Raw genomic sequence first — 27,554 nt, 5'->3', positions numbered from 1 at the left:
CTGCTGCTTCACAGCTCCAGGGACCTGGGTTCGATTCCCGGCTTGGGTCACTGTCAGTGTGGAGTTTGCACATTCTCCTCGTGTCTGCGTGGGTTTCCTCCGGGTGCTCCGGTTTCCTCCCACAGTCCAAAGATGTGCGGGTTAGGTTGATTGGCCATGCTAAAATTGCCCCTTAGTGTCCTGAGATGTGTAGATTAGAGGGATTAGCAGGTAAAATATTTAGGGATATGGGGGGAGGGCCTGGGTGGGATTGTGGTCGGTGCAGACTCGATGGGCCGAATGGCCTCTTTCTGTACTGTAGGGATTCTATGAAATGATAAAGTGACTGTTCCTTCCATTGCACAGTAGTGCACTCTTTGCCTGTTAGGACTTTCTCTCAAGTTGCTGCCCATAAGGATAGTAACATGATTTTAAAACTCTTAAAGCTGTGCAAGCTGTTCGGGGAATAATATTAATGTGGCTCGAGGCCCAATCTTATAGTGAGCTTCAGGCCTCCCCTTTCAGACCTGAAATTGGGCCTCCCTGGATCTCTCAATCTCATTTTGGCTCCAGTTTGCACTCCAAAACCACACCCTAAACATCATTTAATCTCACGATGGGACACTCTGCAACTTCTAATTCTAACCAACTCCAGAATCTTTAACATAACTTGCTTTCTAATCAGTCTGACCGACATCACCTTGTTAAGACTGTGTCACCTTGTTCAAGCTGCCTAGGAATAAAAAGCACAATTGGATTAAGTTGATAGCAGTAGAAAGAACTGAAATCAAGAGTAATTTAAAATTGAGTAAATTTATTTAGCATACTGTAAATATTTGCCCGACAATAGAGGATTATAGTCTGATGAAAACAATTGATGTGAGCATTGTAACAATCAGCTTGGAACCAGTTCATTATAATTGGTTCAGTGTAGTTACTTGTGGAGCTTAATTACCAAGACAAAGATCTTTTAATGTCAGATTTGATTGATTTATGCCTTCTAGGAATGGTTACTGTGGGAGATTTCCTTTTGGTGTGTAACAACCAAATTCTAATACTTCCTTATAGGCCGAGGAAGTTGGTACACAGAAGGTGGAAAATGGACCATTAAAATGGTCTTCTAATGGGCAGTTATTCTCAGTTCAATTGATGCAATGGATTTAGAAACCCTGACGAAAGACTTAGTGTTCGAATGCTGCTTTCTTTAAAAAAAACTACTTGTTGGGGTGGGAGTGGGATACTTTTCCAATTTTAAACATTTTTTTTGATAGTTCAGCCTCAGTATGATGGTGGTAAGCAGTTTGAGCCAAAGTAAACTAATCCTCATAGGTTATAAACAATTGCAAAAGGTCAGCCTGGAAAGTTTTGTGATTGGTGATACGCAACTCGCCAAGTAAAATATGCATAGCAAAAACACCACACAGCCCACACTGTACTTGAGGGATCTTAATGCGCTGAATCCTCATGACTAAAGTACTGATAGCAACATTGGCAGTCAAATGCTTAACTCTTTCATACAAAGTTCCTCCCTTTGCTATCTTAGCGGAGAAGTTGATCCTTTAGCCCACAAATAACTGACATGAAACATTCTGTGACTAATTTTGTCAATGGCAATTACTAGTTTTAAATATTAAGTAACATTTGTGACTCTTTTTAATTGTATCATGTACATAGGAGAATTGGGAAGCAAGATTTATATTTATAAATTGTCTTCCAAACCTCAATGGCCCGACTCACTTCACAGCCAGTGAGGGGTTTTTTGACATGTAGTCATTGTTGTTATCTAGGAAATGAGGAAGCTACTTTACTCACAACACGTTCCCAAACGCAGCAATAAGATAAATGACCAGATCTTTTTGTAAATAGATGTGGATTGAGGGATATATATTGGACAGGACATTGGGGAGAATGCTCCTCCTCTTTTTTGTTAATGTTTTATGTTAATCGGCAGATCATGAGTGTGGTGTTTATATTAACCTTGGTGTACAAGCGCCCTAAAGCAGCAGTTAAAGAGCTGCTTCAACTCCCAGCAGGAGAAATGCTCATACAATGTTCACACAATGAATCCATGTCTAGGTATTTCTAGGAATGAGAGATTTTATATGGTGATTATGTTTTAGGCTGTCTTTTAAATTCCAGGTAAAATTACAGCGAAAAGGGACATGCGACCTGTGGGTCGTTCAGTCTGGAGATAAGGCGATGTGACCATAGGGTTACCAAGGGAGCCGGGGACCTAGTTTGAGTGTTGATTTGATTTATTATTGTCACATGTATTAACATACAGTGAAAAGTATTGTTTCTTGCGTGCTATACGGACAAAGCATACCGTTCATAGAGAAGGAAACGAGGGTGTGCAAAATGTAGTGTTATAGTCACAGTTAGGGTGTAGAGAAGGATCAACTTAATGCAAGGTAAGCCCATTCAAAAGTCTGACAGCAGCAGGGAAGACGCAGTTCTCGAGTCGGTTGGTGCGTAACCTCAGACTTTTGTATCTTTTTCCCGAAGGAAGAAGGTGGAGGAGAGAATGTCCGGGGTATGTGGGGTCCTTAATTATGCTGGCTGCTTTGCCAAGGCAGCGGGAAGTGTAGACAGAGTCAATAAATGGGAGGCTGGTTTGCGTGATGGATTGGGCTACATTCATGACATTTTGTAGTTTCTTGTGGTCTTGGTCAGAGCAGGAGCCATACCAAGCTGTGATACAACCAGAAAGAATGCTTTCTGTGGCGCATCTGTAAAAGTTGGTGAGAATCATAGCTGACATGCCAAATTTCCTTAGTGTTCTGAGAAAGTAGAGGCATTGGTGGACTTTCTTAACTATAGTGTCAGCATGGGGGGACCAGGACAGGTTGTTGGTGATCTGGACACCTAAAAAGTTCTCGACCCTTTCTACTTCGTTCCTGTTGATATAGACAAGGGCATGTTCTCCTTTACGCTTCCTGAAGTGGATGACAATTTCCTTCATTTTGTTGACATTGAGGGAGAGATTATTGTTGCCGCACAAGTTCACCAGATTCTCTATCTCGTCATTGTTTGAGATCCGATCCACTACGGTGGTGTCATCAGCAAACTTGAAAATCGAATTGGATGGGAATTTGGCTGCACAGTCATAGGTGTATAAGTATAGTAGGGACACCAGTATTGAGGATGATCGTGGAGGAGGTTTTGTTGCCTATCCTTACTGATTGTGGTCTGAGTTAGGAAGTTCAGGATCCAGTTGCAGAGGGAGGAGCCGAGGCCCAGGCCACGGAGTTTGGAGATGAGTTTCGTGGGAATAATAGTGTTGAAGGCTGAGCTGTAATCAATAAATAGGAATCTGACGTAGGTGTCCTTGTTATCTAGGTGTTCTAGGGTTGAGTGCAGGGCCTGGGAGATGGTGTCTGCTGTGGACCTGTTGCGGAGATAGGCAAACTATAGTGTTATTGAAACGCACGTGCTAATTTTGACACCTGAACATAAAAGGCGATGCAGATGTTATTGCTATTGCAGGCTTACTGTCTCAGAGCATGAGAATCCAGGGAGAGAGACAAATGCTGCAATCAGCAGAGGGGAAAAAGACTTTTCTTTTGCTGCTAGCAACAAGTCTAGCTACCTCTGGTGGGAGAACCTAGAACTGTTTAAAAATAAGGGGTTACCCATTTAAAACGGAGATGAGGCAAAATTGATTCTGTCTCTGGAACGCTCTTCCTGAAAACGTGGCATAAGTGGATACTTTAAGTATTTTTAAGACAGTGGTGGATAAATTCTCGGTAAGCAAGAGGGTGATAGTGATCAAGGTAGGTGGGATGTAGATTTAAGGTTACTATCAGATCAGCTATGGTTTTATTAAATGGTGGGGTAGGCTGGATGGGCTGAATAGCCGACTCCTTGACTGTATGCAAGACAAAACGTGAATTGGAAGACTTTCCCTTGTCTAAGAGATGAATCCATAAACGTTTAAGGACTTTGAAAGATTTGTCCCTGTGTGGCTGAGGGCATAATCATCAGAGTGAGCAATGTTGCTGGAGGTCGGTTTGGGAATTCTCAGAAGACCGAGAGACAGCTTCAGTAGTTATACTGGACATTACAACTCAGCAAAAGGGAGAAATGAATCCATTGGAAACCAGGAGTGGCTCTGAACTGGTGTAAGGACTGAAATTCTGCAGGCAGCATGCTCTGATGTACATGTGGCCAATCATAGAGGAGTAGTAGACTAAGGGAAAGCCTGCTGTTATACCCAGGACAATTCAATAGTATTTCAACAATATATGATTGAATCAAAAGCATAATAGCGTTTTGCAGAATGGAATATGTTAGTCCTCTCTTTACGTAGTGAGCCTTTGATATTCCTACTTCTAAAGGATTCAGTCCCCATTACAAACTGTCCCAGTGTCTGGAGACTAGATTACGGTACCTAAAAACTGTGTCAGCATCTTGAGAGATACTTGCATCTGGATGGTGACTTGTGTTTTAGAATAAATATTTTTACCACTGAATCAGAAAAAAAGGAAAACTTGCATTTATATAATGCCTTCCATGATCGCCGGCCATCACTCGAAGCACAGTGCACCTAATGAAATATGTTTTGAAGCATAGACATGGTTGTAATGTAGAGGAAATGTGGCCTCCGCTATGCGCATAGCAAGTCCCCACAAACAGCAAAGTGATAAGGAAGAGGTAATCTGTTGTTGTGATGTTGACTGAGGGCTGAATATTGGCTAGGACACCTGGGACAACGCCCCTACTCTTTTTTGAAATAGTAGCATGGGATCCTTTACATCTACCCAAGCAAGCAGGTGGAACTACAGTTTTAAAACCTCAAATGAAAAAAAACACATGCAACAGTGCAACACCCCCTCAGTACGGCACGGGGTTTCAGTGAGATCATTGTGCTCAAGCCCTGGAGTGGGATTTGAACCTGGAACCTTGTGAAGTGTTGGGTTATGGTCACACTCAGAGCAGCAGTGAGGATAGTAGAATCATAGAATCCCTACAGTACAGAAGGAGGCCATTTGGCCCATCATGTCTGTACCGACCACAATCCCACCCGAACCCGATTCCCATAACCCCACACATTTACCCTGCTAATCCCCTGACACGGGTCAATTTAGCATGGCCCGTCAACCTAACCCACACATCTTTGGGTGGCAGTGGTTGATGTCCAGTGGGTGTATCTGCTTTCAGGTGACATGTCCTATGGGGAAGGTTAGCTTCCTTTACCTTGTTTGATCTCTTCCCAAGGAGAAATGATTCTGAAGATAATAACGACTTGGATGTCAACAGGAAACCACATCCAGAGTAGATGAGACTCCAGAATCTTGCGTGAGACCTGCCCTGGAGGCAGGGCGTGGACTCTTTATTTATTAGTTTCCCAAATCCTGTGTGTCTGCCAATCTGGTGTGATGCTCAGAATTTGTCTCCAGACTGAGATGTATCAGATGTGGTCTCTCAGGAAGAACCTAACTATATGTTGCTTCCTGTATGAGCCAATTCTTGGGAAAACGAAGAGTGGGAGGGGAAAGAGGAACAAAAAACTGAAAAATTGAATTTGTTAGGGGTTTCAGTGGGTGTGATGCATGGTTGATTTTAGTGCTCAGTGAGGTCTTTAAGTGGCGTGGGCAAGCTCTACAGTGCTTGAACCCTCCATATCAAGGATTTGATCTGCAGCCTAGTTACACCTGGAAGAAAACATGGTTGTGTCTGGCCTATAAAACAAAAGCCTAATTGGAGAGATTGAAACACAATCAACTACTTCAAATGGAAAGAAAAACAGATCTCTAACATCATAATGAAATTCATCTGGTTGTTTTATTGACACTGGCAGTGAATCAGCATTATATAGTCTCAAAAAGCCTTTTACTTGGCAAAGTGCTCAGTAAACATAAAATACATTGTTAATTTTGATTTTGTGTACTCCTAGACATTTATACATGCAGTAAGGACATTTGGGGCCAAATTTTCCTCTTTCCAATAATGATAAATAAGTGAGTGGAAAATGGTTTTGTGCTGAGATCAAATACTTACAGGTATATTCGTACATACAAAGCTCCAGTTGGATCCCAACTGGAATACTGTGTTCAATCTACTGCAATACTCCTCAACGAGGATAGATTTGCTTTGAAGGGACTCCAGCTCAGATTCCCAAGAATTAAAAGGGTTCCCAACCTGATCATTTGAATATGAAAGATTAAGTTATAATTGAATTGTTTAAGATGACTAAATGATTTGTGAGAGTAGATAACGGGATCTCTTAAGGGGAGATGGTGGCATAGTTGTAATGTCACTGGATTATTAACCCAGAGACCCATTAATAGAGTCATAAAGGTTTACAGCATGGAAACAGGCCCTTCGGCCCAACTTGTCCATGCTGCCCCTTTTTTAACCCTTAAGCTCGTTCCAATTGCTCACATATCCCTCTATACCCATCTTACCCATGTAACTGTCCACTGGTTCAAATCCCGCCACTGCAGCTGGCGTAATTCAATCAATTAATTCATTATACTAGCTTTTTAAAAGACAAAATTGTACCGCCTCTGCTACTAACTCTGGCAGCTTGTTCCAGATACTCACCACCCTCTGTGTGAAGAAATTGTCCCTCTGGACCCTTTCGTATCTCTTCCTTTTCACCTTAAACCCATGCCCTCTAGTTTTAGACTCCCCTACTTTTGGGAAAAGATATTGACTATCTAGCTGATCTATGCCCCTCATTATTTTATAGCCCTCTATAAGATCACCCCTAAACCTCCTACGCTCCAGAGAAAAAAGTCCCAGTCTATCCAGCCTCTCCTTATAACTCAAACCATCAAGTCCCGGTAGCATCCTAGTAAATCTTTTCTGCACTCTTTCTAGTTTAATAATATCCTTTCTATAATAGGGTCACCAGAATATTCACACACAATATTCCAAGTGTAGCCGTACCCATGTCTTCTACAACTTCAACAAGACATCCCAACTCCTGTATTCAATGTTCTGACCAATGAAACCAAGCATGCCGAATGCTTTCTTCATCACTCTGTCGACCTGTGACTCCACTTTCAAGGAGCTATGAACCTGTACCCCTAGATCTCTTTGTTCTGTAACTCTCCCCAATGCCCGCCATTAACTGAGTAAGTCCTGCCCTGGTTCAATCTACCAAAATGCATCACCTCGCATTTATCTAAATTAAACTCCATCTGCCATTTGTCAGCCCATTGGCCTAATTCATCAAGATCCTGTTGCAATCCTCGATAACCTTCACTATCCACTATGCCACCAATCTTGGTGTCATCTGTAAACTTACTAACCATGCCTCCTATATTCTCATCCAAATCATTAATATAAATGACAAATAACAGTGGACCTAGCACCGATCCCTGAGGCACACCGCTGGTCACAGGCCTCCAGTTGGAAAACAACCTTCTACAACCACCCTCTGTCTTTTGTCATCAAGCAATTTTGTATCTGTTTGGCTACCTCACCCTGGATCCCGTGAGATTGAACCTTATGCAACAGCCTACCATGCGGTACCTTGCCAAAGTCCATGTAGACAACATCAACTGCACTGCCCTCATCTACCTTCTTGGTTATCCCTTCAAAAAAACTCAATTAAGTTCGTGAGACATGATTTTCCACGCACAAAGCATGCTAACTGTCCCTAATCAATCCTTGCATCTCTAAATGCCTGTAGATCCTGTCTCTCAAAATAGCTTCTAACAACTTACCCACTAGATGTGAGGTTCACCAGCCTGTAGTTCCCTGGCTTTTCCCTGCAGCCCTTCTTAAACAAAGGCACAACATTTGCCACCCTCCAATCTTCAGGCACCTCACCTGTGACTATCGATGATTCACATATCTCTGTTAGGGCACCCGCAATTTCCTCCCTTGCCTCCCACAGTGTCCTGGGATACACTTCATCAGATCCTGGGGATTTATCTACCTTTCAAGGAGCTATGAATCTGTACCCCTCGATATCTCTGTTCTATAACTCTCCTCAATGCCCTACCCATTAATAGTAAGTCCTGCCCTGGTTCGATCTACCAAAATTCATCACCTCGCATTTATCTAAATTAAACTCAATCTGCCGTTCGTCAACCCACTGGCCAAATTCATCAAGATCCCGTTGCAATCCTAGATAACCTTCTTCACTGTCCACTATGCTACCAATCTTGATGCGCTTTAAGACTTCCAGCGCCACCTCCTCTGTTCTATATACACTCAAGACATCACTATTTATTTCCCCAAGTTCCGTAACATCTATGCTTTTCTCAACAGTAAATTCTGATGAGAAATATTCATTTAGGATCTCACCCATCTCTTGTGGATCCACACATAGATGACCTTGTTGATCCTTAAGAGGTCCTACTCTCTCCCTAGTTACTCTTTTGCCCTTTATGTATTTGTAGAAGCTCTTTGGATTCTCCTTTGCTTTATCTGCCAAAACAATCTCGTGTCCGCTTTTTGCCCTCCTGATTTCTCTCTTTACTCTACTCCTACACCCGCTATACTCTTCAAGAGATCCACTTGATCCCAGCTGCCTATGCATGTCATATGCCGCCGCCTTCTTCTTGACCAGGGCCTCAATATCCCGAGTCATCCAGGGTTCCCTACTTCTACCAGTCTTGTCCTTCACTCTAAGAGGAATGTGCTTACCCTGAACTCTGGTTAACACACTTTTGAAAGCCTCCCACTTACCAGACGTACCTTTGCCTTCCCACAGACTCCCCCAATTAACTGTTGAACGTTCCTGCCTGATACCATCAAAATTGGCCTTGCCCCAATTTAGAATTTTGCTCTGAGGACACTGGTTCAAATCCCGCCACTGCAGCTGGCGTAATTCAATCAATTAATTCATTATACTAGAATTGAAAACTAGCCATGAAACTATCAACTGTCATCAGGTTCACTAATGTCCTTGAAGGAAGGAAATCTGCCATCCTTACCTGGTCTGGCCAACATAAGTCCAGACCCGCAGCAACGTGGTTGACTCTTAAATACCCTCTGAAATGGCCGAGCAAACCACCCAGTTCAAGGGGAATTATTGCCTACATTCCATGAAAGAATTACAAAAAAGGTGGAGAGAAACTATTTGGTGAGTCCAGAGAGTTGGGCCATTCAGAGGTAGTATTCTCACCTCTGAATCAGACGGCAATGAGGTCAAAAACCCCACTCCAGTTATCTTGGCACTTAATCTAGAGACCACTTTCTAAAATATCAGAGGTCTGGTCATTAAACTGAGGTACCGTTCACCCTCTTTGTAAAAGATTCCATGGCACTGTTTGAATAAGAGCAGGGGAATTCTTCCCAGTGCTCTGGCTATTTATCCCTTTCCAATATCAATACAGCAAAATATTTGGTCAGTTTTTAAATTGCTGTTTGTGGGAGCATGCTGTGTGCAAATTGGCATGTCTTCCTACACAACGATGGAACGATGATTGCACTCACTTAAATACTTAATTGGCTATGAGCTGCCATAGAACATCCTGTGGTCATGCAGAATGCAATATAAATGCTCCTTGATTTGAACTGCAAATAAATATGGCTCTGCTAATATCACCTGTTCGTTGAATACAAATAATCAAGACTCAAAATTTCTATATATTAAAGTCATCAAGAGATATGGGGATAGTGCAGGAAAATGGTGTTGATTAGCCGTGATCTCATTTAATGGTGGTGGGCTCGAAGGGATGAATGGCTCTCTCATTCTCCTATTTCATATGTTCTTATAAAAAGGGAATGGGATTGACTCCTGTTTTAACTGCAATTCATTGTTGGTAAATTAATGCCATCATGCATCTGGGATTGTGCTAGTGAACTGGGTCAAAACTAACATGAAGAAATGAGTTTGGAATTAATCACCATTTCTTTTCCAGATGAATTACGATTGGCTATTTCAGACCACATCTTGAAGAGTGTACCTACTGACAAGCAGCTAAATCAACTTTCCAGCCACTTGGGACCAGACTGGGAGAGAATTGTGGTGGATCTCGGACTGAAGGTGCCAGATCTTTATAGATGTAAAATGAACCACCAATACAATCTACAGGCACAGATCCTGGCTGCCTTAATCCTATGGAAACGACGTCTTGGAAAGCAAGCAACTGTGAGGAGTTTGTGCGATAGTCTTATTTTAGCAGAGACCGATCCTGGGATGATAATCAAAATATTCCAGGAAAATCTTTGACAATCTAATCCTCAACATCACCAAGAATGCTTTGTTCAGCCTGGTATCCAGTTTGAAATTCAGAGACTACAAGGAAACTTTTCCTCCTCCTGTCCATCAAATGGAGTGAGGAGGGACATAATTTTGAGAAAAAACAGTTCAGGATTGAGAGAAAAGGCACAATTCTTCTACAGTGTAATTTAATGATTTTTTAAAAAAAAACAGCAATTTGAAACTGTGTGAAACAGGGACAAACAAAGCTGGCCAATGTTCAAAGAATTAAATTCATTCCTCCCATACTCCATTTCATACAGTATTTCTGGTTAGAACCATAAGATTTGGAGCAGAATTAGGCCATTTGGCCCATTGAGTCTACTCTGCCATTCAATCATGGCTGATATGATTCTCATCTCCTGCCCTCTCCCCATAATCCTTGATCTCCTTATTGATCAAGAACCTATCTATCTCTGTCTTATCTCTGTCTGAGTCTCTTTTAGTGAAATTTACACGATGGTGGTGCCTTTATACAATTGTTGCATTTGCAAGTACAATTATAGATGAACCTGTTCTTAAGATAACGGTGGGAAAATGAATGGCAGGTTAATGGAACATTTTCTAAAATCACAAATCAGAGATGTCTTTACGGGGAAGGTAGATAAGTACAGAATGGAGAAAGGATATGCAGATTCTGGCTATAATTGTACAGGGCTTTGGTGAGACCACATTTGGGAAACTGTGCACAGCTTTGGTCTCCATATTTAAGGAAGGATGTACTTGAATTGGAAGTGGTGCAGCAGAGTTTCACAAGATTGGTTCCTGGATGAGTGGGCTGTCCTAAGATGGGAGACTGCGTAAATTGGGTCTGTATTTTCTAGATTTTAGAAGAACGATTGTCATCTTATTGAAGCATACAAGATTTTGAGGGATTTGACAGACAAAGTTATTCCCCAGGCTGGGATTAAGTCTCAGATTAAGAGGACAATTGTGTAAAGATTGAGATGAGGAGAAGTTTCTTCAGTCAAAAGATTGTGAACGCTTACAATTTTCTACCCCAGAGAATTGTTGCTATTCCGTTGTTTAAAGATATTGAAAACTGGATAAACAGATTTTTGGTGTCTCAGGGAATCAAGGACAAAGAACAACAAAGAACAGTACAGCACAGGAAACAGGCCCTTCGGCCCTCCAAGCCTGTGCCGCTCCTTGGTCCAACTAGACCAATCGTTTGTATCCCTCCATTCCCAGGCTGCTCATGTGACTATCCAGGCAAGTCTTAAACGATGTCAGCGTGCCTGCTTCCACCACCCTACTTGGCAGCGCATTCCAGGCCCCCACCACCCTCTGTAAAAAAACATCCCTCTAATATCTGAGTTATACTTCGCCCCTCTCACCTTGAGCCCGTGACCCCTCGTGAACGTCACTTCTGATCTGGGAAAAAGCTTCCCACCGTTCACCCTATCTATCCCCTTCATAATCTTGTACACCTCTATTAGATCTCCCCTCATTCTCCGTCTTTCCAGGGAGAACAACCCCAGTTTACCCAATCTCTCCTCACAGCTAAGACCCTCCATACCAGGCAACATCCTGGTAAACCTTCTCTGCACTCTCTCTAACGCCTCCACGTCCTTCTGGTAGTGCGGCGACCAGAACTGGACGCAGTACTCCAAATGTGGCCTAACCAGCGTTCTATACAGCTGCATCATCAGACTCCAGCTTTTATACTCTATACCCCGTCCTATAAAGGCAAGCATACCTTATGCCTTCTTCACCACCTGTGTTGCCACCTTCAAGGATTTGTGGACTTGCACGCCTAGGTCCCTCTGTGTTTCTATACTCCTGATGACTCTGCCATTTATTGTATAACTCCTCCCTACATTCTTTCTTCCAAAATGCATCACTTCGCATTTATCCGGATTAAACTCCATCTGCCACCTCTCTGCCCAATTTTCCAGCCTATCTATATCCTGCTGTATTGCCCGACAATGCTCTTCGCTATCCGCAAATCCAGCCATCTTCGTGTCATCCGCAAACTTGCTGATTACACCAGTTACACCTTCTTCCAAATCATTTATATATATCACAAATAGCAGAGGTCCCAGTACAGAGCCCTGCGGAACACCACTGGTCACAGACCTCCAGCCGGAAAAAGACCCTTCGACCACTACCCTCTGTCTCCTATGGCCAAGCCAGTTCTCCACCCATCTAGCCACTTCTCCTTGTATCCCATGAGCCTTAACCTTCTTAACCAACCTGCCATGTGGGACTTTGTCAAATGCCTTACTGAAGGAATACATGAAGAAGACAGCAAAATGGAATTGAGATAGAAGATCAGTCATGATTGTACTGAATGGCAGAGCAACTTTGAGGGATTGTATGGTTTACTTCTCCCGTTTCTTCAGTTCTTAACACATATGAGGAAGCTCATGTAGTACAATAACAAAGTTTATTTATTAGTGTCACAATTAGGCTTACATTAACATTGCAATGAAGTTACTGTGAAAATCCCCTAGTCGCCACACTCCGGCGCCTGTTCGGGTACACTGAGGGAGAATTTAGTGTGGCCAGTGCATCTAACCAGCACGTCTTTCGGACTGTGGGAGGAAACAGGAGCATCCAGAGGAAACCCACGCAGACATGGGGAGAACTGAATCAATCATTTGGGACAAATGGCTAGTTTCTGTGCTTCCATGTGAAAATGTACAGGCACAGATTTGATCAATGTGTTAAGTATTTTTAAGATTAAATATTTTTCATACTTTTATATGTGTGGGTTTAGCAAGCAGGGATTTGGTGCTTGGGTTTGAATCAGGGCGAGGGGATGAGTTGATTTTATTCTGTTCTTGGCAGGAGTAAAATAAAGATGGGAACCCTCAACCTGAATCCTATTAGGTGCTGGATTAGCAATGTATAATAGTGAACATTGTGAATGTTGTTTATACAGGCATATGTTTAGAAAGCATGCTCCTAGCCATGACTCAATAAACCTCCTTAGAGCGTTTTAGTCTTTTTACTCATAGTTTCATTCGAAGCAGTTCAAAGAAGGTTCACTCGATTGATTCCTTTGATGAAAGGGTTTGTTTTTTGAGCAAAGATTGAGTTGTATGCTCACTGGAGTTGAGAAGAATAAGAGGCGATCTTATTGAAATGTAAGATTCTGAGGGAGCTTGTCAGGGTTAGGTGCTGAGAGGATGTTTCCTTTTGTGGGGGAATCTGGAACTAGGGGCTACAGTTTTAGAATATGGGGCCTCTCATTTAAGATGGAAATGTGGAGGAATTTCTTCTCTTGGAGTTGTTAATCTTTGGAATTCTCTTTTACAAAGAGCAGTAGGAGGCTGGTTAATTGTATATATTCGAGGCTGAATTATACAGATTTTGGATTGTCAAGGGGAAAAGGCCGGAAAATTGAGTTAAGACATGATCTAATTGAATGGTGGAACAGGCTCGAAGGCTTGAAAGGCCTACTCCTGCTCTTATTTCTTATGATTTTATGACTCCTCAAGTAGAGAATCAATCCATAACCGTCTACAAGGTTTGGACAACATTTGACTTGGGCTGATGAGTAGCAGGTAACATTCATGCCACACAAGTACCAGGCAATGGCCATTTCCAAGTAGAATCTAACCTTTGCCCCTTGACCTTGAATGCAGCATCATTGCTGTTTCCCCCACTAACAACATCCTGGGGGTTGTCATTGACCCAGAACTTGACCAGCTGTAATACTGTGGTTACAAGAGCAGGTCAGTGGCGGGGAATTCGACCCAAAGCCTGTCCATCATCTACAAGGTTGAGCCTGGAGAGTGATGAACTTGCCTGGATGGGTGGAGCTCCAACAACGCTGAACTTGAAACACCGGTTCGTAGTGGTGTATTTATTCTTTTGGTATAATGTGAGTAACAAACAACCCAGTGAAGAAACAGTCCAATCATTGTGTAAACAATTAATAAAGAATATCAACTTTAAAAGAAAAAGAAAAAAACACATATAATGTGTAAACAAATATACTGATGACTATACACATAGTTTTCCATGAAACTATTCCTTGGTCTCAAAAACTAACTACGTTTACCTGAACTCTGAGATACCTCTTTTCCTAAACAACATTCAATATTAAGTAATTGCATGAACTAAATCCAGCAAATAATTACCACACCCAGTTAAGGTGGCCATGTCTGGGAAATAGTCTTCTGGTTCAGCAAAGACAGAAAATGGTTGTTTCCTTCGAGACTATTGCTGGAATTTTACCGGCACGCCCGCCCTAGCATCGGGGCAGGCAAGGCTCACAGAACGGCATTCTCCGCTACCTTGGGCAGGATCTTACGAGCCTCGGGTGGGCGAGGCAGTAAAATTCCGCCAAAATATATCTGCCATTGCTGCAGTTCTGATATTAGCCTTCTAGTTTCCCTCAGTGTTATTCAGTTATGCTATTTTTTCCCTTTGATGTTATTCCCCCCATGGAGTTGCCTTTTGCAGATTCGTGTCAATTTCCTTAACTCTCCACTTTGCAGTTACTACATCTATAGCTCCATTGTTTTCTCTAGTCACGTGTAAAATACTTGTTTTCCGCTGAAATGCCAACTTGCATCTATTTATTTCTCAGCAGTCTGCCTCTAATCAAATCCCTGTTTTTACATGGTTTTTAATTTTCATTTTCCCCAATTCTTTTAAAAATGAAGATTTAATTAAAACAACAATTTCATTTCTCAGCCATTTCTTCTTAGTTCTACGTCATCAAACATTGCAAAGATTTAAAAATGTGCATTAATATAAAATAAACCACAGAGTATTTATACCAAATATTCCAATAGTTTTTCCTAAACTTGTGCTAAAGCATAACATTTTTTCTCCCAGCCACACAAATTATTTTTTAAGTTAAATGGTTGTACGAACAAACTCCTTTGAAGTAATCTGGTGGTCCGATTTTGAAATTTCTCCAGACATTTTAGGGGATTATGATCCGTATATATGATTTTCCCTGCTGTATTATGGCAACATAAATATTGCAATACCAATACCAAACTTGAAGTCTCTTTTTAAATGATAGAATACTTATGTTGGTGATGATTTACTTTCCTTGAGGAATACTCCATAGGCTTCTCAAGTCCGAGTTCATCATCTTGTAATAAATAACACAGCTCCTACATCAATGTCACTAGCCTCCACAGCCAGTTTAAACTGTCATAATTTGGTGTAGCTAACACTGGCTTTGTTGTCAAGAGTTTTTAAATGTTAGAATACAGTTTGGTAATCCTTCAGTTAAATTTCTTGTTCTTCTTCAAGAATTCTGTTATTGGGGCTACCGTACTGCTAAAGTTTAGCATGAATTTACAATAAAATAAAATCGTTCCCAGAAGTCTTCGTCTCTTTTCATGTAGTGGGTTCTGGAAAATCCCAAATGGCTTTTATTTTCACATCCAATGTGGCCATTTGACCATGTCCCACGATATGTTCCAAATATGAAATTTGAGCTTCAACAAGTTCACTTTTTGCCAAATTCATGATCAGATTAGCCTCTTTTAAGCATTCTAACTTCTTTTAAGTGTTGCTAATGTTCTCCCTAACTTCGACTCAACACCATTAAATTGTCAATGTTTGTTGCACAGCGACTTAGTCCTTGAATTATTTTCATTGTTAGCCTTTGAAATGTTGTGGGTGCATTCTTCATCCCGAACAGTGTAACGTTAAATTAATAAATTCCATTTGGTATCATGAATGTCGAGATTTTCTTTGCCTTTCAGACAAAGGTACTTTCCAAAAGCCCTTTAAATCTATTTTGTAATGAATTCAGACTGTCTAATTCTTTCAATGCAATCCTCCACCACGGTACAGAAAACAAATCACTCCTGGTGATGACATTCACTTCCCTGTAGTCCATAAAGTCTTTGTGTTCCAACCAGCTTTGGCACCAGTACGATAGGGGAGTTCTAATCATTAAAACTCAATTCAATGTCATTCCAGAGCTTGTATTTCCTTCTGTACTTGTGATACTTTTGCTGGATTTAACCTCTGGATGTTGCTTTATTAGAACTGATTCTTCCGTATCCAGGTTATATATCGCTATCTCCATTCTTCCTCATTTATTCCTACAAATACATTTATGTGACTACAGTAACTCTTCCAATTTGCCTCAGCTCTTATCTGGAAGAAAACTTAACAGTTGTCTAAATTTTACAGTACTTCATTACCCAAATGAATTAGAGTGAAGTCACTGTCAGAATTTAACCCTTCTTCTTCCTGCTTCATTACTATCAAGACCTCTTAACATAGAACATAGAAAACCTACAGCACAAACAGGCCCTTCGGCCCACAAGTTGCGCCGAACTTGTCCCTACCTATTGGGCTTACTTATAACCCTCTATCTTACTAACTTCCATGAACTTATCCAAAAGTCTCTTAAAAGACCCTATTGAATCCGCCTCCACCACCACTACCGGCAGCCGATTCCACGCACCCACCACCCTCTGAGTGAAAAACTTACTCCTAACATCTTCTCTGTACCTACTCCCCAGCACCCTAAACCTGTGACCTCTTGTGGCAACCATTTCAGCCCTGGATAAAAGCTTCTGAGAATCCACTCTATCAATACCTCTCAACATCTTATACACCTCTATCAGGTCACCTCTTATCCTTGGCTTCTCCAAAGAGAAAAGACCTAGCTCTCTCAATCTATCCTCATAAGGCATGCCACCTATTCCAGGCAACATCCTTGTAAATCTCCTCTGCACCCTTTCTATGGCTTCCACATCCTTTCTGTAATGAGGCGACCAGAACTGGGCACAGTACTCGAGGTGGGGTCTGACCAGGGTCCTATACAGCTGCAGCATTATCTCCCGATTTCTAAACTCAATTCCTCTATTGATGAAGGCCAGTATTCCATACGCCTTCTTAACCACAGCCTCTACCTGCGATGCTGCTTTGAGCGTCCCATGAACCCGGACCCCAAGATCCTTCTGATCTTCCACACTGCCAAATGTCTTACCCTTAATATATTCTTTCATCCTATTCGACCTGCCAAAATGAACCACCACACACTTATTTGGGTTGAAGTCCATCTGCCACTTCTCCGCCCAGTCTTGCATCTTATCTATGTCCCGTTGCAACTGCTGACATCCCTCTACACTATCCACAACACCACCACCTTTGTGTCATCAGCAAACTTGCCAACCTATACTTCCATTTCCTCATCCAGGTCATTTGTAAAAATCACAAAGAGTAAGGGTCTCAGAACAGATCCCTGGGGCACTCCACTGGTGACCGACCTCCATGCTAAAAAAGACCCATCTACAACCACTCTTTGCCTTCTGTGGGCAAGCCAGTTCTGAATCCACAAGGCAATGTCCCCTTGTATCCCATGCCCCTTCACTTTCTCAATAAGCCTTGCGAGGGGCACCTTATCAAACGCCTTGCTGAAATCCATATAAACTACATCTACTGCTCTTCCCACGTCTATGTGTCTAGTTACATCTTCAAAAAATTCAATTAGGCTCGTAAGGCATTATCTGCCTTGGACAAAGCCGTGCTGACTATTTCTGATCATACTATTCCTCTCCAGATGTTCATAAATCCTGCCTCTCAGGATCTTCTCCATCAACTTACCAACCGCTGAGGTTAGACTCACTGGTCTATAATTTCCCGGGCTCTCTCTTCTCCCTTTCTTGAATAACGGAACCTCCTCCGGAACCTCTCCCGTCTCCATTGATGATGCAAAGATCATCGCCAGAGGCTCAGCAATCTCTTCCCTCGCCTCCCACAGTAACCTGGGGTACATCCCATCCGGTCCCGGCGATTTATCTAACTTGATGCTTTTCAAAAGCTCCAACACATCCTCTTTCCTAATGTCCACATGCTCAATCTTCTCAGTCCACTGCAAGTCTGCACTGCAATTACCAAGATCCTTTTCCACTGTGAATACTGAAGTAAAGTATTCATTGAGTACCTCTGCTATTTCTACCGGTTCTATATATCTATATATATCTACTTTCAAGCGGTTATTGGATAGGCACATGGAGCACACCAGAATGATAGGGAGTGGGATAGCTTGATCCTGGTTTTGGACAAAGCTCGGCACAACATCGAGGGCCGAAAGGCCTGTTCTGTGCTGTACTGTTCTATGTTCTATACAGACTTTCCCACTGGCACATTTGAGAGGTCCTACTCCTTCACATCTTATCTTCTTGCTCTTAACATACTTGTAGAATGCCTTGGGGTTTTCCTTTATCCTGTCTGCCAAGGCCTTCTCATGACCCCTTCTTGCTCTTCTAATTTCCCTCTTAAGTTCCTTCCTACTAGTCGTATACTCTTCTCGATTTCTAACATTACCTAGCTCCCTGAACCTTTTGTAGGCTTTTCTTTTCTTCTTGACTAAATTTGTTACAGCTTTCGTGCACCATGGTTCCTGTAACCTACCATAACTCCCCTGTCTCATTGGAACGTTGCTGTGTAGAGCTCCAGACAAATTTTCCTTGAAAATTTGCCACATTTCTTCTGTACATTTCCCTGAGAAAATCTCCTTCCAATTTATGCCTCTAATTTTTATAGCCTCATAATTGCCCTTACTCCAAATAAACACTTTCCTAGCTTGACTGATCCTATCTCTCTCCAATGCTAATGTAAAGGAGATAGAGTTATGATCACTATCCCCAAAATGCTCTCTCACTGAGAAATCTGACACCTGCCCAGGTTAATTCCCTAATACCAAATCAAGTACAGCCTCTCCTCTTGTAGGCTTATCCACAGACTGTGTCAGGAAGCTCTCCTGAACACACCTCACAAACTCCTCCCCACCTAAACCCCTTACCCTAGGGATATTCCAATCGATATTTGGGAAATTCACGACCACTCTGTTATTATCACATCTCTCCAGGATCTGCTTCCCAACCTGCTCCTCCACATCCCTGTTACTATTGGGCGGCCTATAGAAAACACCCAGTAAACCTCTTGCTTGTCCTCATCTTCTCTGTCTAATTATCTCTTGAGCATGTTAACGTGGCACACTTTATGGGGTTCATGTCGTATCAGATAATTTACTTCACTTGGTTTTCTTTTAATTTGATACTGTCCACTAAATCTAGCTTTTAGTATTTCGCCCAACACAGGTCATAGCACTATCAGTTTCTCCCCTGCTACAAACCTATGTGGCTCTGTTTTCTTATCAGCTTTTGCTTTCCTTCCTTGCTGTGCTATCTTTAAATTCTTCCTTGTCACCACACAGTGTATAGAATCATAGAATCCCTACGGCACAGAAAGAGGCCATTCGGCCCATCGAGTCTGCACCGACCACAATCCCACCCAGGCCCTACCCCCATATCCCTACATATTTACCCAACTAATCCCTCTAACCTACGCATTTCAGGACACTAAGGGCAATTTTTTAGCATAACCAATCAACCTAACCCGCACATCTTTGGACTGTGGGAGGAAACCGGAGTACCCGGAGGAAACCCATGCAGACACGGGGAGAACGTGCTAACTCCACACAGACAGTGACCCAAGCCGGGAATCGAACCCAAGTCCCTGGAGCTGTGAAGCAGCAGTGCTAACCACTGTGCTACCGTGCCATCTCTGATTCTCTAGTAACTTTTCTTGGGTTAATTTTAATGGTCCTCTAAATTCATGTCCGGAGACCAATTTTAAATTTAAATCTGGTAGAATCATTTGGTGTATCCCTAATGGCAAATAATAAAAACGGAATCCTTTGTCCCAATCAAGAGGATAATCTTGACCCATTCACTTTCATCATTGTTTTCAAAGTTTGATGACAAAGTTTGTGACTCTGGATGCTATGTCGATGATTTGTACTGTTTTATTTCCAGGCCATTCATGACCTCTTTATTAATCCTGATATGAAATTTAGCCCTTGATCTGATTGTCTCTCTTTCGCTAAACTGTATCTAGTGAAGAACTTGGTTGATTCCTCTACTACTATCCTTGCTGTAATGGTTCTTAATAATATGGCTTCAGGAAATCTAGTGGATAAATCCATAACATTTAACAAGTGTTGATTTCCACTTTGCATTTTCAACAAACTTCCTACATTATTGACTAGAACTCTCGCAAAAAGTTCTCTGAAAGCTGGAATAGGGATCAAGGTACTAGTTTTATTGCTTGTGGTTTCCCTATTACTTAACATGTCACACATGTTTAACAAAATTTAACTACATCTTTATGTAATCCCCCAGTAAAACTGTTTCTGTATCTTTGTGTTTTCTTTCTTCCTAGATGTCCCCCCTAATGGAATTTCATGAGCTATCCTTAGAATCTCTTTCCATACTCAGGAGGTAAACAGCTTGATGTATGACTGCACATTTCCATCTCCAAACTCCGTGGCCTGGGCCTCGGCACCTCACTCTGCGACTGGATCCTGAACTTCCTAACACACAGACCACAATCAGTAAGGATAGGCAACAACACCTCCTCCACAACCATCCTCAACACCAGTGCCCCACAAGGCTGTGTTCTCAGCCCCCGACTATACTCCTTATACACCTATGACTGTGCGGTTAAATTCCCTCCAATTCGATTTTCAAGTTTGCTGACGACACCACCGTAGTGGGTCGGATCTCAAACAATGATGAGACAGAGTACAGGCATGAGATAGAGAATCTGGTGAACTGGTGCGGCAACAATAATCTCTCCCTTAATGTCAACAAAACAAAGGAGATTGTCATCTACTTCTGGAAGCGTAAAGGAGAACATGCCCCTGTCTACATCAATGGGGACAAAGTAGAAAGGCTCGAGAGCTTCAAGGGTTTAGGTATCCAGAGCACCAACAACCTGTCCTGGTTCCCTCGTGCTGATATTATAGTTAAGAAAGCCCACCAACGCCTCTACTTCCTCAGAAGACTAAGGAAATTTGGCATGTCAGCCACAACTCTCACCAACTTTTACAAATGCACCATAGAAAGCATTATTTCTGGTTGTATCACAGCTTGGTATGGTTCCTGCTCTGTCCAAGACCGCAAGGAACTACAAAAGGTCGAGAATGTAGCCCAATCCATCACGCAAACCAGCCTCCCATCCATTAACTCTGTCTACACTTCCTGCTGCCTTGGCAAAGCAGCCAGCATAATTAAGGACCCCACGCACCTCGGACATTCTCTCTTCCTCCTTTGGGAAAAAGATACAAAAGTCTGAGGTCACATACCAACTGACTCAAGAACAGCTTCTCCCTGCTGCTGTCAAGACTTTTGAATAGGCTTACCTTGCATTAAGTTGACCTTTCTCTACACCCTAGCTATGACTGTAACACTACATTCTGCACTCTCTCCTTTCCTTCTCTATGAACGGTATGTTTTGTCTGTATAGCGTGCAAGAAACAATATTTTTCACTATGTTAATACACGTGACAATAATAAATCAAATCATTTTCTCATTATAATACGTGATCCTTTATGTAATAACCGAGTAATACACAACCTCCAATTCCGAGTAAGCTGTTTGCTTTAATTTGGAATCACTCTGCTGTATTTTATCAATCTCTTTCCCATCATCTTTTTATCTTCATTCAGCTTGCTAAAGATAGTGTCAGATAACCTTATCTCACTTTTCTCAGCTTGTGCTTTTAACTCCTCTGTCTCGTTACTACACAATCAAGAAACACCCAGGATGGTCTATTTGCAATTTTTCTGTAGCTGGATTTTCTACTGGCTGTTTAACCAAAGTGTGCTGACGACAATCCTAAATCTTAATAAAGGAACTATTAAATCCAAGACTAGAAACAAAAGAAGGCAATAACGTTTATATAGAGAAGACCAAACAAAAGGGGTGAAAATGTATGCACAAATTGTACAGGGGCAGACGTATTTAGGAATTTTGTATATGAAGGCAAAGTCATTCCATGTAAGCAAATGGCATGGCGAAAGACATCAAAACTAAGAGATACAGGAACGAGTTAATCCCTAAGGTACCTTATACCTTGATCTTTCTCTACACCCTAGTAATGACTGTAACACTACATCCTGCTCTCTCCTTTCCTTCTCCCCTATGTACTCTATGAACAGTATGCTTTATCTGTATAGCACACAAGAAACAATACTTTTCACTGTATCCCAAGACGTGACAATAAACCAAATCAAAAATCACTGCAGGTAATGAATCTTTAAATTCTTCCAATTACTTCTCTAAGGGAATCATTGGTTTCTTCTATTTTAATGCTCTTACCCATTGATCAAAATTAGTTTGTTTAACCCTTTCAAATTCAAGTCCATCGAGACTGTTTTAATTTCGAAACTTAAGCACTCAATATAACTGTCTTCACTGCATCGTACGCCCCAGACCTTTCTTCTGATAAAAACAGAGTTCACAAGCCCTACCTACAAGTTTACTCTGTAACAGCAGTGTCTTAAGTAGCTGGCGACCATTTCATTCATCTGGCTATTTTCGCAAAGGAACTAAAAAGTGCCTCAAAGTCCTTTGGAAGTGTCTTCATAAATCTAAACTTCTCCCCACTAGATTCATGTCTAGAACTACTTCCATCCCCACCCGGCTCTGGTGCCCCTGCTGTAACTTGCTGCATTTTAAGCTGAAATTATCTTTCTTTATCCTTTTCTCCTTCTGCCATTGCTAACTTCAGCATTTCCAATTCCATTTGAAAAGCTTTTTCTTCTCTTTGGTTTTGCTTTTCCTGCTTTTCAAATTTTTTCATTATATTTGTTTCTTTTTCCTCCTCCAGCATTTCTAATTTCTTCATTTCTAATTGTAATTAAATTTTGGCTAATTCAATTTCCTCACTTTTCAAACTACTTGGTCTGTCTGAAAACTCTTGTACAATTAAATGCATTACTATTTGTCTCTTCACCGGACACAGGTGAGGTCCCAGAGGATTGGAGGATAGCAAATGTGGTCCCGTAAAGGGTAGCAAGGATAACCCGGGTAATTATAGGCCGGTGAGCTTGACGTCCGTGGTAGGGAAGTTGTTGGAGAAGATTCTTAGAGACAGGATATATGCGCATTTAGAACTGAATAATCTCATTAGCGATAGACAGCATGGTTTTGTACGAGGGAGGTCATGCCTCACAAATTTGGTTGAGTTTTTTGAGGTGGTGACAAAAATGATTGACGAGGGAAGGGCCGTGGATGTCGTCTATATGGATTTTAGTAAAGCGTTTGACAAGGTCCCTCATGGCAGGCTGGTGCAAAAGGTTCTATCTCACGGGATAAAAGGTGAGCTAGCTAGATGGGTGGAGAACTGGCTTAGCCATAGAAGACAGAGGGTAGCAGTGGAGGGGTCTTTTTCAGGTTGGAGGTCTGTGACTAGTGGTGTTCCGCAGGGATCTGTACTGGGACCTCTGCTGTTTGTGATATATATCAATGATTTGGAGGAAGGTGTAGCTGGTGTGATCAGTAAGTTTGCGGACAACACAAAGATTGCTGGAGTTGCGGATAGTGATGAACATTGTCAGAGAATACAGCAGGACATAGATAGGCTGGAACATTGGGCGGAGAAATGGCAGATGGAATTTAATCCAGATAAATGCAAAGTGATGCATTTCGGTAGATCTAATGTAAGGGGGAGCTATACAATAAATGGCAGAACCATCAGGAGTATAGACACACAGAGGGACCTGGGTGTAGAAGTCCACAGATCCTTAAAGGTGGCAGCACAGGTGGAGAGGGTGGTCAAGAAGGCATATGGCATGCTTGCCTTTATTGGACGGGGCATAGAATATAAAAGTTGGCATATGATGTTGCAGCTATATAGAACGTTGGTTAGGCCACATTTGGAATACTGCGTCCAGTTCTGGTCACCACGCTACCAGAAGGACGTGGAGGCTTTGGAGAGAGTACAGAAAAGGTTTACCAGGATGTTGCCTGGTATGGAGGGTCTTAGCTATGAGGAGAGATTGGATAAACTGGGGTTGTTCTCCCTGGAAAGACGGAGGATGAGGGGCAACCTAATAGAGGTGTATAAAATTATGAAGGGCATAGATAGGGTGAACAGTGGGAAGCTTTTTCCCAGGTCGGAGGTGACGAACACAAGGGGTCAGGGGTTCAAGGTGAGGGGGGCAAGGTTCAACACAGATGTCAGGGGGACGTATTTTACACAGAGGGTGGTGGGGGCCTGGAATGCACTGCCAAGCAAGATGATTGAGGCGGACACGCTGGGATCATTTAAGACTTATCTAGATAGCCACATGAACAGACTGGGAATAGAGGGATACAAACGAATGGTCTAGTTTGGCACGAGCGGCGCAGGCTTGGAGGGCCAAAGGGCCTGTTCCTGTGCTGTATTGTTCTTTGTTCTATTTCCTCAATTACCTCAGCTTGCTTAACCCCTGTATACAATCTCAATTCCATCAATTTAGTTTTTAAAATTCCAACTAAGAGCCCCAATTTTTGTTATGAACCACACTGTGGTTAAAGGCGAGGATATCCCAAAACCCAGATGGGTAACTTGGAACACTGGCTTGTAGTGGTGTGTGTGTGTTTTTGGTACAATGTGAGGAACAATGTACACCTCAATGAAGAAACAGTCCAGTCAGTGTGTGAATAATTAATAAAGAATATTTATTAAAACAGAAACACATATGATAAGAAGGACTATGACACACTATGACCTTTAAATATACTGATGACTCTATAGACATACTTTTACATGAAACTATTCCTTGGTCCCCAACTACCTACATTGACCTGAACTCTGACCCCCTTTCGTAAACAACATCCATATTAAGTAACTCTATGAGCTAAATCCAGAAAATAATTACCACCCCCAGGTAAAGGTGGCCACGTCGGGGAAATAGTCTTCTGGTTGAGTAAGGACAGAAAATGACTGCTTCCTTTGAGAGACTATGACCAGAATCCTCCGGTCTCACACACCCCACTACTGCTGCCAGCGAGAAAGGAGAATTTGGTGCGGTGCTCAGCCAAATCTCCATTCATAGTAGCGGTACTGGAGAATCCCAGCTGCGGGTGAGGTCGAAGAATTCTGGCCTATATCTGTAACTGCTGCAGTTCTGATGGTAGCTCACTCCTTCATTTTTTTCTTTTGTTCTCCATTATTCATGTTCTTCAGTTCCCTTTGATGTTATTTACCCTATGGAGTTGGCTTTTGGCAGGTACGTGTCAACTTCCTTATCTCTCCACTTTGAAGTTACAACCCCATTGTTTTATCAAGTCACATGTAAAATATTTGTTTTCCACCGATAGGCTAATTCTCATTTTACCATTTCCCCAACCGTCTGCCTCTAATTAAATCCCTGTTTTTGTTTTGTTTTCTTTCAATCTTAATTTTTACCAATTTGTAACAGGATAATATACAGCCCATATGATTGGGATCCCATTCACTCCCATATTTACTTCCTCACCAATACATAGTGACAGCCATGTTTCGAGAACAACCTAGTTCTTTTGCTTTATGACCAGAGAATAAAAAATGGCGGCCCGCCTGTTGATGGTCTTGATCTGCAGTGTGCTCCATTTAAACCCAGCCCCTGCAGTTTACTAACAGTCACCACCCAGCCCCCATCCATCATGTTTTTGCTACCAAATAAACCTGTTGGACTTTAACCTGGTGTTGTTAAACTTCTTACTGTGTTTACCCCAGTCCAACGCCGGCATCTCCACATCGAGAACAGGAGCAGAGATGTGTTGTTGCAATTAAACAGGGCCTTGGTGAGGCCACACCTAGAATATTATGTGCAGTTTTGGTCTCCTTTTCTGAGGAAGGATGTTCTTGCTGTCAGGGGAATGCAGCGAAGGTTTATCAAGCCAATTCCAGGGATGGTGGGACTGATGCATGAGGACCGATTGACTAGGTTAGGATTGTTTTCGCTGGAGATCAGTCCCTTTATAGGGACTTATAAAATTCTAACAGGATTAAACAGGGTAGATGCAGAGAGGATGTTCCCGATGGTGAGGGAGTCCAAAACAAAGGGTCACAGTCTGAGGATTCAGGGTTGACCATTTAGGACGGTGATGAGAAGACACTTCTTCACCCAAAGAGCGGTGAGTCTGTGGAATTCATTACCACAGGAAGTAGTTGATGCCAAAACATTGAATGTGTTCAGGCTGGATATGGTACTTGGGGCAAATGGGATCAAAGGTTATGGGGAAAAAGCAGGATTAGGCTATTGAGTTGGATGATCAGCCATGATCGTAATGAATGGCGGAGCAGGCTCGAAGGGCCAAATGGCCTCCTCCTATCTTCTATGTTTCTATGTGTACCATGCACAATAAATGCAGTGCAGGAACTTACTAAGGCATCTTCAACAATATCTTCTAAACCTGTGACCTCTACCAACTAGAAGGACAAGGGCGGTAGACATATGGAAACATCAGTACCTGCAAATTCTCCCCCAAGTCACAGACCATCCTAACTTGGAAATATACTGACATTTCTTCGCTGCCGCTCAGTCAAAACCCTGGAACTCCCTCCCTAACAGCACTGTGGGTGTAACTACACATGGACTGCAGCGATTCCAGAAGGTATTTCACCACTATTCTGTCAATGACGAATAAATGCAATCCTAACCAGCATCCCATGAAAGAATATTTAAAAGTAATTACCATCTGCTCTCCGTGACACGTTCTCAATTGTCCAAATGTATGACAGAATGAAAAGCAATGTTCTGGCTAGAAACAGATGGCTTGGAAAAGCATGCAAAGCGATGTTTGTGCATTTCAACAGCCCTGCAGTAATAAAAACAGATATAGAGATTTAAGTTGTAGATCTGGATGGATTCAAGCATTGCAAAAGCACACGTTGAGGGAAAAAGCAGATTGTAATCGGTCTCCCAGCCCAGACAGCTAGCTATGGAAGTCTTTGACAGGAGTTTACAAAGGCAGTTTCTCAGGGATTCAAAGGTACAGTTCTGAATCTCTCTGCTCTCACTCCCTCCTGCTCTGATTTTGTGATCTCTCCCTTAAACACACAGCTCCTTGATCTGTTGCATGCAAGTTTCTGAATTTTACTTCACAGATGGAAAATATATTTGTTCTAACTGGAAACATGACATCTGTCTCAATTCAGCAGCTGAAAACACTCTCTGGAATTGTGACTTGTCAATAGGGAGACAGTGGTTGGCATTCTCTCTGCATGGTAGAGTTGGCATGCGTAATATTGGCTCTGTTTACACAACAGCTGCTGGGAAATGAATTGTGCCCAAGATTGCGTGAAGCAAACAGTCTGTTCAAAAACCACACCAGCTCAGACATATAAAAAAACAGCTGCTGCAGCAAGTGACCTATTGAATGTTTCCAGGAATAACCTTTAAAAGCTCATCAGCTGCTTTCTTGGAAATCAGTAGAAGGCTGGCTGCTCTCCAGATACCTCGAAACATGGGACTAGATTATTGCCTAAGAACTGATTAATGATTACAGAAACAAGCTGAATAACTTAATTGCCCTTTCACTTTGATAATTAGCCAGAATGCACCAAATTTAACAAAGGGGAAGCAACATTGTTTATAGATTTTATATTCTGTCAATTTTATGACAACTGAAACAGGCCATTCGACCCAACTCATTT

General features: G+C 42.1%; 2 protein-coding genes across 2 annotated transcripts in view; both read left to right on the top strand.

Annotated features, from left to right (window-relative positions):
• Positions 1-9,902, top strand: part of socs2 (suppressor of cytokine signaling 2) — a 42,985-nt gene extending 33,083 nt beyond the window's left edge. Inside the window, exon 4 of the mRNA XM_078235239.1 lies at positions 9,804-9,902. The gene's annotated coding sequence lies outside the window, so the exon portion shown is untranslated. The remainder of the gene's footprint in view (positions 1-9,803) is intronic.
• Positions 1-15,534, top strand: part of cradd (CARD and death domain containing adaptor protein) — a 16,002-nt gene extending 468 nt beyond the window's left edge. The window contains 1 exon segment of the mRNA XM_078235244.1: positions 9,764-15,534. Within this exon segment, the coding sequence (XP_078091370.1) occupies positions 9,764-10,114 (351 nt within the window). The 3' untranslated portion in view covers positions 10,115-15,534.
• Positions 15,535-27,554: the final 12,020 nt, after the last annotated feature.

The sequence above is a fragment of the Mustelus asterias genome, chromosome 19 (genome assembly GCF_964213995.1).
Source record: "Mustelus asterias chromosome 19, sMusAst1.hap1.1, whole genome shotgun sequence".
Classification (NCBI taxonomy): Eukaryota; Metazoa; Chordata; class Chondrichthyes; order Carcharhiniformes; family Triakidae; genus Mustelus; species Mustelus asterias.
The sequence above is the reverse complement of the archived record's forward strand: the minus strand, read 5'-3'. Positions and strand labels throughout refer to the sequence as shown.